We start from the raw sequence: 20510 nt of genomic DNA, 5'->3' as shown, positions 1-20510 counted from the left end.
GGCCGACTGAGGGCAACCTGCCAGCAGGATTACCCAAATGTAATGACTGCAGCAGTGAATACACTCTAACATCTACATTTATGTTAAGTGTACACAACTGTACTTTTCTGTTCCACTGGTCCTTTCGTACCTGTGTGAGTTGCTACATTCTGGACTGACCTACTCATCAGTAAAAGTACATCTCTTTGCTATTTCTGCTTGCCTTCCCTTGACTCCTCCTCTAGCTTCAAGTTGGAAGTCGAGTTGTTTTTGAAAGGGGTCTTTCACAGAAGACCCCCTTGTAAGCCTATTCCTCCTCCTTTGGACCTTAACTTTGTGCTGGAAAATCTTACATTGCCCCCTTTGAGTCAGCCCACTCGTCCTCCCTTAAATTCTGTACATGGAAAACGGTTTTGCTACTGGCCCTTACTTCTGCCAGGAGGGTCTCTGAAATCCAAGCCCGTATGACTTCTCCTCCCTATCTTATTTTTCATAAAGGTAGGGTTGGTCTCAGAACTAACCCTTCTTCCATGCCAAAGGTAGTTAATGAAATTTCCTTAAACCAGACCATTAATCTCCCTGTCTTTTACCCTTAGCCACAGAACTCCTCAGAAAAGCCTTTGCATTCCCTGGATGTTAATAGGCAACTGAGATTCTACTTGGACACGACAAAACCTGTCAGTCTGACCAGCTTTTTGTCTCCTTCCATCCTAGAGCACTTGGCAGGGCAGTGTCTAAACCCACAATTGCCTCTTGGATTTCTAAGGCCATATCCTTTTGCTATTCCTTTCATGGAAGGCAACTGAGTTCAGCTGTCAAGGCCCATTTCACCAGAGTAGCTTCCTCTTCAGCAGCCTTCTTCAAGGATGTCGATTATGTCTCTACCCTAGAGGCTGCAGCTTGGTCTTCTGTACATACCTTTACGAAGCATTACAATTTTATTATTTTATTTTATTATTTATTTTGCATTTGTTGACCGGACTAGTCTAACTGGATACATGTTCATTTTTAGTAGAGGCCCGGGGAGATGAGCTCCAAGATAGAACAATGAAGTTAACAAGATAACAAATAAGGAAACATTAAAAATCATATTTACAATGCATATTACAGGTCATCACAGTAAATTCAGCAGTGCAGAATACAGGCATAACAGAGCATGCTAGTACAATAAGATAGTATTATGGTTAATAAGGAAGGAATTACAGTTAGAGTAGAAGGGGTAGGAAGTGCAAAGTATTAAGAGATGCATAACTAGTCAGGCTTAGTACAGGGGCATAACCAGTGTGTTCTGAGGAACACTTTGTTTTTGAAGCATGATAGTGAGGAGAGTTCACTGGGGAGGAGATTCCAGACTTTTTCAACAATATTAGAAAATAGGGAGTCGCCAGCCTAGTTACAAATTACATTACAAATTGGATCTGATCTCCAGGGCTAGAGCAGGGTTTGCTAGGTCCATCCTGCAGGGTCTCATCGATTCTGCTTCCCTACCTACCTCCCATGCAACTTCCTAGAGAGCTGTGGTACTCTCCCTAAGGTTATGAATACTACAACATGAGAATTGAAGGACATAGAATAGTTGTGTAAGAACTTAGCATAACCATAGATGTCCTTCTCTAATGCAGTATTCAATCTCTCCCACCTACCCCCTTGTTTCTTGAACATACTTATAACACTGTTTTGGTGTGCCTGGGGAAATTTAGCTTGGGATCTTTCCTCCTGCTCCCGGGGTCACTCTCTCTCTATGTGGCAGCCAATTTCTGAATTGGGTACGTGCAGACATCACAGATATAGCCAATGTCAGTTTATGGCCCCTGCACGCAACGGCACATGTATCCCGACTTCTAAAACTTTGGTATGCTGACCAGATGTCCGGTGCTGCAGGCAGCAATTCCCTACGGTTATGAATATTGCAACATGGAAGAGAAGGACATCAATGGTTATGGTAAGGTTTTACATAACTATTCTTTACCTTTCCAGTCATTCAGATTGCATTTGAAGAGGGCCAATGAGGTGCCCTGCTTGACATGAAGCGTGAGTCTGTTCCAAAGGTGTGTTAACCTCTGGGAGACAAATCTGTCCCTCCAGCAGGTTCTATTAAATGTCACATACTAGGTAAAGCCATTAGAGCGAGTAACCAGTATACCATTTGACTTATGGATATGCAGCATTTCCAATAAAGCAGGGTCAAAGATTGCCTTATATGCAAGGCAGAGATCAGCTCTGAGTAGTTTGTATGAAACAGAATAAAAGGACAGTGATTTCAGATGATGCTCGTAGGACAGATGCTGAAGACCTTGAATTTTGCTTGTGAGGAATCTTTGTAGTCTCTCCAGTTGCTTGGAAAGGTACATACCAAGAGGGGGATTATACTCCATTATTGGCCTGATGTGTCCTCCTTACCACTGTGGAGAAATGGTGATCAAAGATGAGGTTGCTGTCAGCCTGTGTGCCTAGGTCTCTTACCACTGAGTGCATATACCCTAGGGTATTGCTGTTGATGTGGTAGATAGCAGGAACATTGCTCTTACCGAAAGGGATGATAGTACAGCTTTTTGCATTGAGTTTAAAGCCATGACTTCTGCCAAACCCAGTAGCCACAGTGACCATGGATGCTTCTCAATTGGGGTGTGGGGCATTTCTTGGGAAGAACTGTCCGAGGCTTGTGGTCCCCCCAAGAGACTGAGTTACATATCAGTGTTGTAGAGATGAGAGCAGTCCTTCTGGTGTTGCAGGTGTTTCAAGATGATCTTCCCTTGGGGACTATTGCAGTTGAAACCCACAACATGACTGTAGTCTGGTACATCAACAAATAAGGAGGAACCTGATCTTACCCCCTTTGCAGAGAGGACATGAGGGTGTCGGAATGGGTGAGCTCATCAGACCATTTTCTTATTGCAGTGCACATCCTGGGGAAAACCAAACGTGCTTGCGGACAAACTAACCAGATCCATTCTGAGCGTTGCAAGTGGTCGCTGAATCAGTCAGTAGGGAACATAAGCTTCAGGTGTTGGGGCCAATCTTGCTGTGATGTTTGCCTCCCCTCTCAACTACAAGTGCAACAAATACTTTGCTCTGATCACCCCCCAAGGGGGAATCACTGAGAGATGCTGTTCACGCCTGACTCTTGGGTGTCCCCTGATTCCAAGATTTCTGCAGAAAGCAAGGAGGCTGGAAAGCTCAGTAATTCTCATTGCCCCCTTCTGGCCTCTGCAAGTATGGTTCCCCTTTCTTTGGTCTCATCTTCATTATCCTCTCTATATAGGGAACCCACTCAGGATCTCCTGTCTCACCCGTTGGGGATTCATCACCACAGAATTCAAGCCCTCACCTTGACCACATGGTTTCTCCACTTCCAGTAATAGACACTCCAGGCTTTCTTCCCTGGTCCGTGACATCCTGAATTCTCAAAAGGATTCTACCAAAAAAGTTTATAGAAGCAAGTGGAAAAGGTTCTCTATTTGAGCAGTAGAGCATTGATCCTTTTTCTGCACCTATTTTGACAATTCTTCAATTTTTGGCAACTCTCTTTAAAAAATGGTGCTAGTTTCTCTACAGTTAAACTTAAGTTGGCAGCAATTTCAAATTTTGATGCAGGAAATTTTTTTCTGCTTAGCTTCCTCTAGGTTATGTAAAGCTTTTCTGAAAGGCATTTTTCTGTTAATGCCTCCAATTATGTATCCCTCACCTCCTTGGGATCTTACAGTAGTACTTGAAGGTTTGACGCACAAATCCTTTGAATCTTCAGACAACTCTGACCTAAAATTTCTGTTGTAGAAGACAGCTTCCTTGGTAGCTGTTACTTCACCTAAAAGAATTTCTGAACTCTAGGCTCTTTCAGCAAAAACTTTTTACATTATTTTCTAAGAAGATGAGGCTTCTCTGTGGACTGCCCCTTCCTTTTTATGTAAAGTAGCCTCTGAAAATAACAATAACCAATCCATTCACGTGCCAGTAGAGCGAATGCTACACCTGCTTGACATACACAGGCAATTACGTTTTTAACCTCTACAGGGTAAAACAATTTAGAAATTCGGACTGGCTTTTTGTATCTTTCTCTCCAAATCACCTAGGCCAGTCTGTTTTCTAAAGTCACCCTAGCTAAGTGGATTGCAGACTGCATCTCATGGATGTAGTCAAAAAATAAATGTAAGACATTGCCAAAATCTCCTTGAGCTCACTCAACGAGGTCTCTGGCTGCATCATCAACTTTTTGGTCAAGAACATCTGTTGATGATGGGTTCAGCAGCCACATTGTCCAAAGTTTATACCTTTGTCTCACATTACAAATTGGACATATCTAGGAATAGAGCCTCCTTTGGTTCAACAGTATTCCGGAATATCCTTCCATGAGGGCCACCCAAGGTGGATGTAGCTGGGGACTCTGTCCCATGAATGAGGAAGAATGAAAAAAAAAAACATCAGACTTATAAATTATGTATTCACCATAACTAGGAATCTGTGTTGTCCATTTTCATTCTTCATCTCCCCTCCCATCCTATTTCTTTACAGTTCCAGGTTTGAGGCCTATCTTTTCTATCTTCTGTTTTCTGTTCAAACTCTACCTGAAATAATGGGAGTGGAGTATGGCATTATGGGCAGAGGGAGGAGCTCAAATGTTGGATCTGAAGTCTGTAGTATGCTGCTGAGCTGGATCCGAGAATTGGATTCAAACCCATAAGTAAGGAAGAATGAAAATGGACAACACAGATGCTTAATTATGGTGAGTATATAACTTACAATTTTTGCCCTTGCCTGAAATGTATGTATGTATGTCTGCCTAGCTTGGTTGTTTGTTGCACTTCCATGATTTGCTAGATCATGAGAGTTATCCCATAGAGTAGGTTTTGTATTATGTACATTTTTGAATCCTTGTATTTGAAAAAAATACTTTGAAAAGTGAAAGATCTTCTGTCTTTAGGGAAACAGATGTGTGGACTCTCATTCAGCCTCTTCTTTATGTCCACTGCTTGACTTAGTCTTACTTATGGATGTTTATGTATTTATCAACAGAAAATAAATCAGAAAATGCTCACCATAAGGAAGTGACTGAATTTTGATTCTTGAAATCCAGTTCAAAATAGTATGTCAGTTTACATGTCATGATATAAAATAGGTTATTATGGATGGGAACTCTATACCTCCTTTTTCTGAGTATTATTTGTGAGTCTTGTATACCTTGAGGTAAATAGATGCAAGTACCCACTTGGCTGAGTCTTTGATCTATCTTTCATTGGATTACTGTGTTATTTACTAACGTCAACAAGTCAGATAGGTTCAGTGAGCTTCTCTGTTAAGATTCATTTAGTAGTCATCCCCAGGAGACAGAAGTGGGGTTCCTTCATTTTCCTTATGCTTTTTATGAGCCTTGTTGAATGAGATATTTCACTTAAAACCCTTTTTTAATGTAAATATTTTGGCATCATCTGCAGCTGACCATCTGTTGCTGCTGGAGCCTGTTCTCAAATCTGCAGTTCCACATAAGAGACTGAAGCACTTATGTGCAGCACTAGCCTTGCTGGCATCAAGATTTTTTGTCCAACCTAAGTTCTGTCATCATGCCTGAAATACAGTGATGTACAAATGCCTACTAGTACTCACTTCTGAGTTTTATTGGAGTTTGAAGCTTGCAATGTTGCCATGAAGAGCTGTTAATCTTTGCTGAAAACCTGTCCCCTTCCCAGGAGTAGCTGAGACACACATTCTGCTCTTTCCCCATTCCAGGAGACTGACTTCTCAATTGCCGGGCTCCAGCTACTTCAGATCCTCTCCATGAGACTACCTGTAGGGTCTAAACTTCATGCTGGACTTCCATCTTTTGAGGCCACTGGTGCAGCAAAACTTCTCAAAGTGGTCTTGTAGCATTCACTTCAAGCAAAAAATCAGCAAACTATCTTTTCTGTGCACTCCCCATACTTAACATTCTATACTTTACGTTCTGTTAGAATAAGCAAAACAAAACTTAGATTGGGATATAAACATGTGACCTACAGTTGACCATAACTGGCTTATCTTCCCTTTTCTATAGAGGTACAGAGGTAAGTACAAGGCTAGTTGCCCTTGTGGGCTATTTTAAGTCTACCCGATTTTCTTCAAAGGAGAGAATCAAGCCTTGCACCTTGTGTCTCTGAGGTAAACACCAACTATTATGCCAACTCCCAGTAAGGCAGATACAGATGCAGTCTTTAGAAAAAATGATCTGATGTCATTTTCATTCTTTCCTCAACATGTGGGAATTCAGATCCAAACCTCGGATACGACTCAGCTGCTTTTATAGCTTTGGATCCGACTCTTGAGCTCCTCCCTTACCCATGATGTCCCTGTCTTCCAAATTACCTCATATCTTGTTTGCTGCACTTGTAGCTGCTTGTGGGTTGTGACTGCTGTTTATCTTTAAATTTCTTCTATTTTCAACTGAGTTTGGCTGTAACCCTTCCTTACCCTTTCTGCCAACTTTGATGTTCTTCATCTCACATTGCTGCAGTCCTAACACTTGGGTAGTCCGCTGTCCCAGTCGGCCCGAATACCAAAGTATAAGGCTGACGTCGGTCAAGGCGCATTTGTCTGACATCAGGACGTCAGGGTACAAATGCGCATGACCGACGTCATATCCTCAGTCTTTTTTGCCGCATGGTCCGATGCAGAAGCAGTATTGCGAGTGCAGGTTGGCGTTCTGAAATTTTCTGAAGTCGGAGTTTCAGACCGAATCAAAGTTGGCTAAGTACCCGTTGGGGAATATTTTGGTTTTTCTTGCCTCAGTATTTAACCGGATGTCAGAAAAAGTGAATAACTGTATTTCTTGTGGGAAACAGATACCTCATAGAGATTACCATACCTTGTGTATACCTTGCTTAGGGCCTGAGCACGACGTTGTTGGCTGTCGCTCTTGTGCTAGATTTAACAAACGCACTATTAAGAGAAGATTAGATTGTGCCAGGTTAGTTTTGGGAAGCGTTGTAATTACAACATGCCGTCGGATGCTCCGGCGCCGCCTAAAAAGCGCAAGGACAAAGCAGCGAAGCCTAGGGTGGAAGAACCGTCTGTCCCGGACGTCGGTTCTTTAGAGGGCTCGGTGGAGCCGGTGGTTCTACCAGAAGTTCCTTTGGATTCTCAGGGAGAGACTTTACTGTTACAAGATGTGTCCTCTCAGGAGGTAGGCCAGGCTGAAGGGGCTTCTCAGGTAGCTGTTCTCCCTCCCTTCCTAAGGTGGTTAGGCCCTCCCTTCTGTTTCCAAGGCTTCTTCTAGAGGCAGGCCAGGGTTAACTTCAGTGGGGGTCTCCCCTAGTTCTTCAGGGTCTCTGCCTAAGAAACATATGCTTAAAATGGCAGAAGATTTGATTACTATGATTAGAGGTTCTATGCCCCCTGATAAGAGGCCTAGGGTGGAACCTGAGCTTGAGAGTTTTGAGCAGTGTTCGAGGCTTCTGAGTCTCCGGCTGAAGACTTGCAGGAGTATCCTCCTTATTCTGATTCTGATGTAGATGACTCTACACCTTGCTTCTCCTCCTGAGGATTTTTCTTTTCAGAGACTCTTCATTCCATGAGGGAGCATTTTAAATGGGAAGGTCAAGATTTCTCTGATTCCAGGAAAAGGCTTAGGGAATTTTGTTTCTACCCCAGCATAGGCCTTTAGCTATACCTCCTGTTCTGGATGTGGTAGAGGATGTTTTTGCAGAGGCTTCCCTGAACCCTGATTCTTTGCCTCCTGCCCCAGTTAAACCGGATAGGTATTATAGGGTGCCTGAAGCTCATAAGTATCTTTTAAGAGTCCTAGGGCAGACCCAGAAACTGTTTCTCAGGGCCCTAAAGGTGTTAAGGCTTCTGTTGTTAAAAATCCTGTTCCTTCTGATAAAGAGGCAAGGGCTTTGGATAGATGGGGAAAGAAGGTGTATACTTCTTCCACTTTAGCCATGAGGGCTTTGAATTGCCAGTTTCACATGTTGAAATACCAAAATTATCTCCTTTCACAATTGAAGTCTAAGGTAGATGCTCTGGCGGAAGGTATTGAGTGTAAAGAGTTGCAGGATTTAGTTCATGTTTCTGAACAGGTGGGTAAGCATTCCTTGCAATGTGGTTTTGATGCTGTACAGGCCTCTTCGAGGGTGGCAGCCACTGGTTCTGTTCTTCGCAGGCACGCCTGGCTGAGGGATCAGAATTTAGCTGAACATGTAAAGACAAGGATTTTAGATGCTCCTTTACAATCTGATGTGTTATTTGGTGCGCCTGTGGAAGCAGTTTTAAAGAAAATGGAGGACAAGGCTAAGTCTATGCAGACTGTTAAAGATTTTTGCAGGTTCAGCCTCCAAAGTTTAGTAGAAATTGGCCTACTAAGGGGTGGACTTATCCTTCTTATGATTCTCAGTCTAGGGGTAGATCTAGACGTGGTAGGGGCAGAGCTCAAGGTTCTTTTAGGCCTAGAACAGGCAGTTCGCCTGCCCAGTCTTCTGGTGAGGGCAGGGGTCAGTCCTTTCGTAAGCAGACCCAATGACTTGCCTTTTCAGCTGCCAGAGCCTTCTCATCTGGCAGCACCTTTGGGAGGAAGGCTGGCACTTTTCAAAGAAAATTGGAGTGTTATTACCCAAGACAGATGGGTATTGGATATCGTTCACCACGGTTACAGGTTTTATTTCCATACCTTGCCTCCTTTCAAAGGCATGCCAGACATTCCTCCTATACAAAGAAAAGAGGCTCACAAGCAAATTTCTCTGTTACTCCAGATAGGGGCCATTGAGCCGGTTCCTGTGCCAGAAAGGGGCCTAGGATTTTATTCTCGCCTGTTCCTAGTACCAAAAAAGGGGAACATGTGGAGACCAATTTTGGATTTGTCTATCCTCAACACTTATCTGGACATTCCCAAGTTCAAAATGTTGACGTTACAACAGCTTTTACCTCTGCTGGGCAAAGATCACTGGATGGTAACTTTAGATCTCAAGGAGGCTTACCTTCATGTGCCTATCAGACTCAGTTGCAGGAAGTATCTGCGTTTCGAGCTGGAAATTCCCATTATCAGTTCTCTGCATTGCCCTTTGGCTTATCTACTGCTCCCAGAGTATTCACAAAAGTTCTGGCTCCAGTTGTAGCTTTCTTCAGGCTAAAAGGAATACAAATCTATCCTTACTTGGATGACTGTCTGATTCTGGCTCAAGAAAAGGACGAGCTTCTTCAGCATCTGGAATATGTGATAGCAGTGCTAAGATGCCTGGGGTATTCTGTGAATGAAATAAAGTCCAGTCTAGTACCCTCTCAAGACATGTGCTTTCTGGGTGTGAGACTGAATACAGCAGCCCAGATGGCCTTTTTAACCCCGGACAAACAAAAGAATCTTTCCCTTTACTTCCATCAACTATCTCTTCAGTCCGGGCTGACTGCAAGGACAGTCCTTCAAGCCTTAGGGTTCATGGCATCTTGTATTCTGGTGCTTCCCAATGCCAAACTGCATATGAGGAAGCTGCAATGGTATCTAAAAAATGTATGGACACAGCACTGCCAGGATTTGGACACTGTCATTCCAATAATACCTTGCATTCAAATGGAATTTTTGTGGTGGGCTCAGGAATGTCACCTAAACAAGGGACTCTCTGTGACCCGGCCAGAGGCGAGTCAGATTCTAACGACAGATGCCTCAGACATAGCTTGGGAGCTCATCTGAATGGAAAGTGGATACAAGACAAGTGGCCTGCCAGACTACAGCATCTACATATCAACATGAAGGAGATGTTAGCAGTCCAGTTTGCATTAATGGCTTTCAAGGAGTTACTTCTTCCAGGGCAGGTGTTGATTCTAACAGACAACACAACTGTCATGTGGTACATCAACAAGCAAGGGGGAACACATTCTTATCCTCTATGCAGGCAAGCAATGATTTTGTGGGAGACTGCGCTCAGCTTGCAGCTAAATCTTCAGGCAAGGTTTCTGCCAGGAGCACAGAACTCCTTAGCAGATGTGTTAAGCAGGCAAATCATGGATCCCCACGAGTGGAAACTGGATCTTCATGTATTTCGAAATTGACAGTGTCATGGGGAACTCCAGACATAGATCTGTTCGCTTCTCCACTAAACCACCAGCTGCCAAAGTTTTGCACGAAAAGGTTTCATCACACAGCTTGGAAAGTGGATGCTCTTTCGTTCAGTTGGGAAAATCTTCATGTGTATGCCTTTCCACCTCTGCCTCTCCTCCCAAAGGTACTCCTAAAGGTCAGACAAGACAAGCCAAGGATGATTTTGATAGCTCCAGATTGGCCTTGGCAACACTGGTACCCATTACTGAGGAATCTGGTAAGGAAGCCTCCATGGCCTTTACCTTTAATTCCACACCTTTTGTCTCAGAGGGACGGTCATCTACTCAATGTCAAGCTTCACTCTCTTCATCTAACAGCCTAGCATATTCTGTTTTGAACCACAGCAGGTCTCAACTTCCTCAACAAGTTTTGAATGTGATTATGGAAGCCAGAAGACCTAGTACACGTAAAGTGTATGCAGAAAAATGGAAGAGATTTTTATTTTGGAGTGCAGCAAAGGATTTGGATGTTTCTGAGCCTAATTTGAGTGTGGCTCTTCAATATCTTACTGAGTTATTGGACAAAGGTTTGTCTTTCTCTTCCATTAAGATTCATGCTGCAGCAATTTCAGCTCACTATGATTGTGACCCACCATTGTTTTCTCATCCTTTGTTCAAGCAATTTCTTTGGGGGCAAAGAATATAAGACCCCCGTAGAGCTCCTACTCCTGCTTGGGACCTCAATTTTGTGTTGGAGAAACTTACTCTACAACCTTTTGAGCCTCAAGGCTACTGCTGAATTGAAATACTTGTCATGGAAGACTGCTTTTTTGTTGGCCATTACTTCTGCAAGAAGGGTTTCTGAATTGCAGGCCCTTATGGCGGTTGAGCCTTTTTTGATTTTTCATAAGGATAGGGTATCATGACGTACTAATCCTTCATTTATGCCTAAGGTGGTTTCTAGTGTGGCTTTAAACCAGACTATTCATTTGCCTACTTTTTATGCAGATCCCCAAAATAGGGGGGGGGAAGATTTTGCACACTTTAGATGTACACAGGCAGTTGCGTTATTATTTAAGCAGGACTAGGGATTTTAGGCAGTCTCAGCAGTTGTTTGTTTCTTTTGCTTTGAGTTCTCAGGGCAAGCCTGTGTCAAAACAAACTATATCTAAGTGGATTGGGTTTTGCATTGCATTCTGTTACTCCCATCATGGCAAGGAGATTCCAGCTAGGATTAGGCCTCATTCCACTAGGGCTACTGCCACTTCAACAGCATTTCTAAGGGGGGTGGCAACTAAGGATATTTTGGAGGCAGCTACTTGGAGTTCAGTGCATACTTTCTCCAAGCATTACCACCTTCCTCTCTATTCTAAATCCAGGGCTGGTTTTGCCACTGCTGTGTTGCAGGGCATTTTGGCAGCTCTGCTTCATTATAGTCTAGCCATCCTCCCTTACCTCTGCTTTGGGATTCTACCCAAGTGTTAGGACTGCAGCAATGTGAGATGAAGAACATAGTACAGTTTTGTACCTACCATAAATGTAGATGTTCGAAGATCCACATTGCTGCAGTCCAATTTACCCTCCCTCCTTCCCCTCTGTGTTTAGGGGTGGTTGTGTGGGTGGGGTTCTATTTTGGTAAATTTGTATATATTGTACATATATTAGGTACAGGAGTGTTTGGTGTTTTTTGGTTTTGGCCTTATTTTTTTAGGGTCTTCTGACATCTGGGGCAAGAAAAGACTGAGGATATGACGTCGGTCATGCGCATTTGTACCCTGACGTCCTGATGTCAGACAAATGCGCCTTGACCGACGTCAGCCTTATACTTTGGTATTCGGGCCGACTGGGACAGCGGACTACCCAAGTGTTAGGACTGCAGCAATGTGGATCTTCGAACATCTACATTTATGGTAGGTACAAAACTGTACTTTTTTATTTTCGGGTGTCTTTGTGCCTATTTTTTAATCTTTTTTTATCATCTGATATTTCTCACTCCTACCATTGTTGGTAGGTTCAGTTTCCTCCCCTCCTCTTCCTAAAAAAAGTTGAAGTCATTTTCTCTCTAATTTTTCATTTTTCATTTCTAATTATGGACAGAAATGTACAAACCAGTGAGGTTCAGAAATGCACTTCCTGTGGGCACAAGATCAGTCTGATGCCCACAGGGAGTGTTTACTACTTAGGGCCCTAGCCATTTGGAAATGAACTATGACATCACTGCAGATTTCAATGCCCAAGCCCTGGGTGATCACTGTAATAAATTGATTTTGAAGGGCCTACTTCCTCAGTTTGCTTCTCCTCCTGCTGGACATTCTAAAGAGTCAGGGGCTCAACCCACTAGAGAAATCTTAAGGAGCCCAAGGAGCACAGAAAACTCTCTCCTGCCTGGTCTCTAAAAAGGACTACTTCAGAGCATCCTGCCACGGCTTTAAAATTGTCTTATTTGAAGCCTTTGAATCTGACACAGACTTCTTTGACTCTTCCTTGGCAGCTGATTCCTACTACATCCCTGGAAGTGGTATCTCATTCTGCTAGGTCTCCTTTTCTATGGGGGACCCCATGAAAATTTCCCAGGCCGGCCTCCACTTCTTCCTCCATAAGAATTTCTTGGAGTCTTTTTGAAGCAGAGGTGGACAGGATAATGAGATTCCTCGGGAAACAGATTCAGATGGCAGGTCTTGCCTGCTTCGTTCCCCCACCAGATCTGTGAGCCACCATCATTCCTTTGTGCCTTTTATATTTCCTTCTCCGATCCGACCTCCTGCTTCAGAGCCTTTGGATCCGGAGATAACCAGAGTTAATGCTTGAGATCCTATGGAGTATTCATCCTCTGCTCTGATCTGCTCAGACTCTGTTGGAGCCCGAGGGATCTCTGAGCCGAAGTGTTGGTGTCTGTTCCGAGGGGCCGACCTTGACTCAGAAGCTTTCAGAGCCATTTCTTCTTCTAGGAGCCTTTGTGCTAGACAGCTTGGCTCCGATTCCCCCTTCCAGTCATGTGTTGTCTGCTCCGAGAGCTACAGCTCCGGAAGAATTGCCACTGGCCTGTCCTGGTCCTTCTGCATTTTAAGTGGTGGAGGTGATGTTCTGCCAGCAGAGAATAGCTTTGACTCTACCTTCTTAGGACCCTCCTGCCATTCTGACTTCTGCAGCTGAGCTTGCTCATCCTCCACCTCAGGGACAGCTAGACTCTAAGAGCTTCCGAGCTGCTCCCCCAATGGAGCTTCCTGGAACATCCCACCGCGGAGGTCCCTGGAAAGAGACTTCAAGAGGAGGCACCTGGATTCCCCTTTGGAATCATTGACAGAAAACATGGACTTTGAAGGGGAAGGGTCCCCAAGATCTCCACCTGATTATGTCTGCTTTGGAGACATCTTTGAAATCCTGAGCTAGAAAGGTGGATGGTCTACCCAAAGCCCTTCCTCAAGAGGAGCTGGTGTTTCTGGATACCTTTGGGTCTGGCCCATCTACATCTTTGGTTTCCCCTCCTGCAGTTGACTTCATAGACCTAATCTCCTGCAGGGCTTGGAAGGAGCTGGACAATATGGAGCCCGCACCAAAAAGGGCTGACAAAATCCTCAGTGTCCCTTCAGATAAGCAACACTGGACAAAAGGTTCCTTGGTAAATGCCATGGTTGTGGCAGCCACTAAGAAGGCACTAGCTGAACAGAATTCCTCTGTCCCTCTCCCTAACAAGGAGCCTAGGGCTTTGGACAGTTTTGGGAAGTGGGTGTACATATCAGCGACCTTCGCATTGCTGAACTACCTGGCACACTTCACCAGACTACAGAGGGACTTAATTAAGGAACTCTCTAGCTCTGCCTCAGGGTCCATGTCTGCAGAGGAACAGAAAACCCTTTCCTCCAGATTGGCCACTGTACAGTCCATCTGTTAACACGTCCATGAGGCTAACCACACATGCCGCAGAGAGTATCTAAAGGGCTGTTGCTTCAGGTATTGCTGTACGGCATCATACCTGGATGCGGCTTTGTGACTTCACAGAACCTTTCAAGGTATCCTTCATCAGTGCTCATTTTGATGGGTCATCATTGGTTGACCCCACTGTCAGAGATGCTCTTCTGTAGTGAGAAAGATGGAAAGACCTTGTGTGCCATCAGAATCCATTTTTCTACCCCACATAGACCCTTATCCAGGAACCAGTGTTGTAGTTCAAAAAGTCTCAAGATCCTTTTCAGGAATCACAGGGAGGTTTTTCTCCAGAGGCAGAGGGGAAGCCACTATAATGGGAGATGCCACCCATGAGGTAGAGGGGGTCTGCAAAATCAAGGATCACAAGATTCCTTCTCTGATGGCTCCTTTCAGCCCTCCAGAGAGGTTGCCTGACTGTCACTGTCTGGAGGCAGTCGGGGGGGGGGGTGCTTATCCTTGCACCCAGAATGCTGTTTAGCCATCACAAATGATCGTTGAGTGCAAAGGATCATATTCAGAAGGTATTCCATTCCATTTTTCCAAATATCAAAACCAAGGAAAAATCTCCCTGGTGTTTCACCCAATCGATGGATGAGACAGCATTACAAATTATAAAGCTGATAGTCATCCAGGGAGTCCCACCAGACCAAATTGGATCCGTAATCTAATCAATGTGTTAAAGAAGAAAGGGAACGTGAGGCTAATCTTGGAACTAACATTCCTAAACAAATTCAGTAGACAATTTGAAGTTCCAGATGGTCACGGTTCAGTCCATTCTACCACTATTATGAAATTATGACTAGATGTATTCATTTGATCTTCAGGAAGTGTACTATCGCATCAAAATTAACAGGCGCTCCAGAAAGTTTCTCAACATCTGGCTGGGGGCCAGTGATTATTCAGAGTACGTCCTTTGGTCTCACTACAGCCCCAGCATGTTCTCCAAATGCATGGCTGTAGTAGGACCTCACTTGAAACTGAATGGATTCAACGGGTTTCCTTATCTAAATGACTGGCTTCTGACCACATCAACCAGGCATCTACTACTACAAGTAAGGGACTATCTACTACACCTAGCCCCTACCTTGGACATCACGATCAGTATGCAGAAATCACAGCTACATCCTGTACAGTTGATGGACTTTATAGGAGCACATCTAGACACAGACAGATGCCTAACCTTTCTGCCTCTGCCCAGGATGGCTACCTTAAAATCACATCAGACAAATTCTGGCCATTCCCAAATCCCAAGTAAGTCTAGTCCTCAGACCATTAGGTTTGATTGCTACCACGATAACATTGATTCCAACAGCACACTTACATATGAGAATCCTTCAATGGATGCTGGTAGTTCACTGGTCTTTACACTTCTGTCCAGTAAATCACCCAGTCACATTGTCCCAAGTATGCATGGACTTACTTCAGTGAGGGCTCCACTTGGCAGAAATTGAACAGGGCTGTCATTTTATTCTTCCTCTCCTAACACCATATTGACCATGGACGCTTCTCAGCTGGGGTGGGGCATTACTTTGGTCGGACAGTACACGGAACATGGTCGACACGAGACCAATTTGCATGTCAGTGTCTTAGAGATGAGGGTGCTTCTAACTTTACAAGCACTTCAGAGTTTTCTCCCTGTAGGAACTATTGTGTTACAAACAATATGTCTGTAGTATGGTACATCAACAGGCAGGGAGGAATTGAATGTTATCCCCTATGTCGAGAAGCGGTGAGGGTTTGGCAATGGGTGACCTCTTCTAACCGCTTCCTAGTCATAATGCACATTCCGGGGATGTCCAACATTCTGGCAGACAGGCTCAGCAGAGTTGTCATGATGCCTCACGAGCTCTTTCAACAGCTTCCTAGTCGCAACACAGATTTCGGGGAAGTCTAGTATTCTGACAGGCTCAGCAGAGTTATCTTGATGCCTTACGAGTGGTCTCTAAACCAACCAGTGGCAAAAGATTTTCCACAAGTGGGGTCAACCCTGCTGTTTCCTGTTTGCTTTGCCCTTCAACAACAAATGCAGCAGGTTCTTTGCCCTGATCCATCCTAAGGGACAGCTACTGAGAAATGCTCCAGTCCACATTTGGCCCTCCGTTCTTTATGCTTATCCTCCCCGTACCCCTCATACCAAAGTTTCTTTAGAAAGCACAGAGGTTGAAGAGCGAAGTGATGCTCATTGCTCCCTTTTGGCCTTGACAGGTCTAGTTCCTTTGTTTCTTTGGTCTCACTAATTATGCCCTCAGTGGATGCTGGAACCACATCCAGATCTTCTGTTCCACCCATCATTGCAGACTTTCCCAGATCTTCCAGGATTAAAGCTAACCGCTTGGTTTCTCCAGTTCCAATGATGCTAGAAACACCAGGCTTTCTTCAGTGGTTCAGAGGTTTTTAAATCCTCACATAAAACTTCTAGCAGAAAAATTTATAAAAGTAAATGGAAGAGATTTTCGATATGGGTTCACCAAAAACATTTGGATCCTTTTACAGCTCTTATCCCTGCAGTTTTACACTTTCTTGCTTCAGTTTTCCAAAACAGGGCAAATTTTTCTACTATTAAAGTGCAACTGGCAGCCATCTCAGATTATCCCATTGGGGACAATTTATCTTCTTCGCTTGCTTCATCTAAACTGTGTAAGACCTTCCTCATAGGGTACCTTTTTACTTAGACCTGTAAAGGACCCCACTCCTCCTAGGGATTTAACCATGCTTTTACAAGCTCTTGTCCAGCACCCCTTTGAACTTTCGGCCAAGGTAGACTTAAAATATCTTTCCTGGAAAACTGCATTTTTGGTAGCCATCACTTTGGCTAGAAGGGTATCTGAATTACATGCATTGTCATCAAAATCTCCTGTTTTGATTTTTCTTAAGACCTTGCATACCAGTCTTTTTTGCCCAAAGTTGCCTCTGAAAACAATATCAATCAGGTCATCAGCCTACCAGTTTTCTTCTCCAATTTCCAAAACAAGGGTGAATATACTCTTCATCTTCTGTATGTTCGTAGACAGCTATGTTTTTATCTAGACCAAATGTCCATCAATGGGGTTGGGGTGTCCAAGGTGGCTAATCCTCCCCTATCTTCTTACAGTACCTGTGTCCTACAGTTGTATCAGTTAACCATATTAAAGATTAACAGCTAAGCTTGTTAAAGCAAGATAATTCCTTTTTCCCTATTTAAACAGAACCACATATTACTAATTGAACCAAATGTCCTGTTCAAGTTACAAAGTATTCTGTAATAGTTTAACATTTTAAAACACTTTCACCATATTGCTGCTTCAGATCCAAGAATAATGACCACCAAATATGGAAGGCTTTGGATAGACCTGGTGGAGTCTTCACCCTTAAAGGTTTGACTTGGTGGACAGTTTTTGTAGTCTTTCAGTCTTTATTTTCACTGGTGCAGTTGAGTACCTTTCATTATTCTTTTGTTTAGAGAGAGCATATACTACTAGGCATCACATTTTTATTTGGAATGTTTAGTTCGTTTTTATTGTTTAGCTAAACCTCTGTCTTGAGTAAGTCTATTAGACTGCCCTAATGTATTGTCAATCTTGGGTAGCTCTAACATTCTGTACTTTAGGCTCTGTCTACAGGTGGAGCAGTATGGCACAGCTGGGTTGATGCAGTACATCATTCTTGACTGCTGGGTGGTCTTGTATATTGAAGAATACTGTGCCAGATAAAGATCAGATGATGTTCCTCTTGTGCATGTGGTGTACTAAATTCTGTTTTTCTTTGTACTATGGAGAGGTGTGTGTGTGTGTGTGTGTGTGTGTGTGTGTGTGTGTGTGTGTGTGTGTGTGTGTGTGTGTGTGTGTGTGTGTGTGTGTGTGTGTGTGTATTTCCTTAGATACAGTAGAAGGAAGTAGTAAGGGGGCACTTTTCTGTGGGACCCTTAGTCAAAAGTTTGTATCTTTTTCTAAAGAATTGTCACTGTGGAAACTTTCAACAGGTCCAAGCTGTATATGAGATGAAACATTATGGTTAGTATTTGGTAGTTTTTCTTAATATTTGTTTATAGTTAGTATTGTTTAATGCATTTTGTATATTTTGGGACTATGTATGTAGAGTTTTTGGCACTAGAATCATGGCATCATGATGTATGTAGTGTTTAAGATTATAACCACTGACATCTTATTAGGGCGGGAGCAAAGTTTCTGCCTACATTGTTATCCTGGGTTCACATCTCATTCCAGGCCATAGAGGAGGGGCGAGTCTGTGTGAGCTGTATTGCTATTTAATGAAGACAGTTTAATACAAAAGTTAATCATGAGTAGGACACCTAGTAGCTGCCCGAGTGAAGACAGTAAGATGGGCAACCTACATGTCTTTCCCACATGCTCATGGCACTCCAGATGCCATGGGGTCACGGAGTCCTCTAGACACTCTATATGTACTACATAGAGTACGAAGACTGCACTTTGAAATCACAAGAGGACACCTTTGTCTTTAACAGCTGTTGTGTTTTAGTCTTGCATTAGAGCATAAAACGTAGAACAGTGATGGGAAGGTAAAGCAGCTTTAAAAACTGTAATGCTCTTTATGTTGCCACACGTTTTGTGTGTGGCAGCAGAGTGCGCATTGCAGTTGTTAAAAGAACACTTGTTCATAGGTGGATAGTAGGCTAACTGCTTTGAAGGACCATTTTAAGCCAGCCAGTAATCCAAGGTCAGAATTAAACCCTGCACTTTGTGTCTATATGGTGAAAACCTTAGCCATTGTCACATCCACCCTCAAGATTAGATCACCCCAGATGGTATTCAAACCCACAGTCCATGGCATAAAAGGCCAGTGCTTTATGTGTTAGGCTACTTTGTTTTTGGATGCGTCTGTGAAGCAGCATTAAGGCTATTATGGCTTTCAGAGTTGTAAAGCACTTTGCATTTCTGCATGTTCTCCATTTTGTTTGAGCAGGTAATGCTGTGTGTACTACAAAACATTTTTGGCAGCTGTAAAACATTTGAGGGCACCAAAAAAAGTGTAAGAAGGCTAAATAGTAGTACTTGAAGCAGGTAAAGCTCCTTGTACTACAGAGAACTTCGATTGTACTTTGACATCCGTTTCTCAAAAATACAACAGCTTGGTTATGATTGGAGTCCCAGCTGTAATTTTATTATATGTTTTGCTTTTTTACCCCTTGCCATTTGGGTATTGACCCTCCAAAAAAAGGATATATGTGAGAAAAATTGTGTATATAGAGTTGTGCTTGGAAGCACGAAGGTCACTTGAGGTAAGAACAAAAAAAAGAAAAATATTAAAATAATAAGATTGTGAACAGTGGGCAGATTGTACCCTGCTGACATGGATCAGATTACTGCATTCTCTACCTGGAAACTAAGTGACTGTGAACAAGTTACTTAATTGCATGACATTTCCCTTGGTGATTAATGGAGTCACGTACTTGTCTGCTAAGTCCTAAGCTAGCAGAATATGAAAAAAATAACTAAATGGTCTTATCTTACTTGTATTATATTTATCATGCTGTCCTCTACAAAGCAGCTCAGGTCTTTCTGTCTCTGTGGTATAATTTTTTGTTATCTGTGAGTCCTGGCAATTTAATGTAATTTTTTTCTCATTTGATCTGTGTAGCAGAATTGATGGACGTGGAACATTGGTATTTATGTAATTGTCTGCATTTGTCACTATCTTTGCTTGCATTCCAGCTGGTTTCCTTGACTCTGGATGGATTGACAGGAGTATGTCAAGACCACATGCGAGCTCATTACCAAACCGCTTCCAACCAGATGATGTTCAATATTAATGTTTGGTCGATATTGTTTCTGGGCAGTGGTAAGGCTCCAGTGTTTTATAACTTGATCTTGTAGCTAACTTTGTGTTTTATGGTGTTCACCTGTATTCTAACTCCAAGATCATTCGTTTCGCTTTATTGTACATTATTTGCATTAAACTGTTTAAAAAACAAAGCAGTGTACTGAGATGAAGCCAATAAATGACATTATTTAATATAAAATGTGTAAAAATACTGCAGCAATCAACAGCAACATATGGGGTCTCCCAAGAGTTGTTGAGGGGAAAAAAAAGCAAAGCATTAGAGTGTCTGGTAAAATGAGTCTTGTCATCATGTCCTCCTTTGTTTTAGTGGAGTATGTTTATGATGCTTTATTTACAGCTGGCACAAACTGTGCTTATTCAGCAAACTGGATACTTATAGTTCAGTAATATGTGTAGCCCAGCTTTGGGGAAGTTTACTATTTCATTCTTTCCATCTTACTCCATGGATTGTTCTTGTGGTGTGGCCCCAGATGTCACACTTCTTAGTGGGCACTATTTATCGTGTCACTGTTTCTGCTGTTACTTAGGTTTATATGTTCACATGCAAGTGCAAGGCAATGAGTTTACATACCATTTACAAGCCTAAGTAATAGACCTTGTTCAGAATTTGTGGACTGGGGGGGGGGGGCACTTGAAGATAAGCATCTGATTAGCTATGTTTGCCTCAAAGGTGACAAGTGCTAGTCTGTTTAATTAGGCGGGATGGGAGCTGGCATAATGTTTAATGTATTTACGTCACAGACACAAGGTGCATAGTTTGTCTGACCCTTGAGGGAAAGTTGAATAGGTTTGAATTGACACAGAAGGGCAGC

The 20510-nt window shown here is 43.1% G+C and overlaps 1 protein-coding gene across 1 annotated transcript in view; it reads left to right on the top strand.

Annotated features, from left to right (window-relative positions):
* Window positions 1-20510, top strand: part of SLC35B1 (solute carrier family 35 member B1) — a 516390-nt gene that overhangs the window by 398096 nt on the left and 97784 nt on the right. Inside the window, exon 7 of the mRNA XM_044054949.1 lies at window positions 19569-19695. Coding sequence (XP_043910884.1) covers window positions 19569-19695 — 127 coding nt within the window. The remainder of the gene's footprint in view (window positions 1-19568; window positions 19696-20510) is intronic.

Source organism: Protopterus annectens, chromosome 13.part0, assembly GCF_019279795.1.
Source record: "Protopterus annectens isolate FY-2018-M chromosome 13.part0, PAN1.0, whole genome shotgun sequence".
Taxonomy (NCBI): domain Eukaryota; kingdom Metazoa; phylum Chordata; order Ceratodontiformes; family Protopteridae; genus Protopterus; species Protopterus annectens.
The sequence above is the reverse complement of the archived record's forward strand: the minus strand, read 5'-3'. Positions and strand labels throughout refer to the sequence as shown.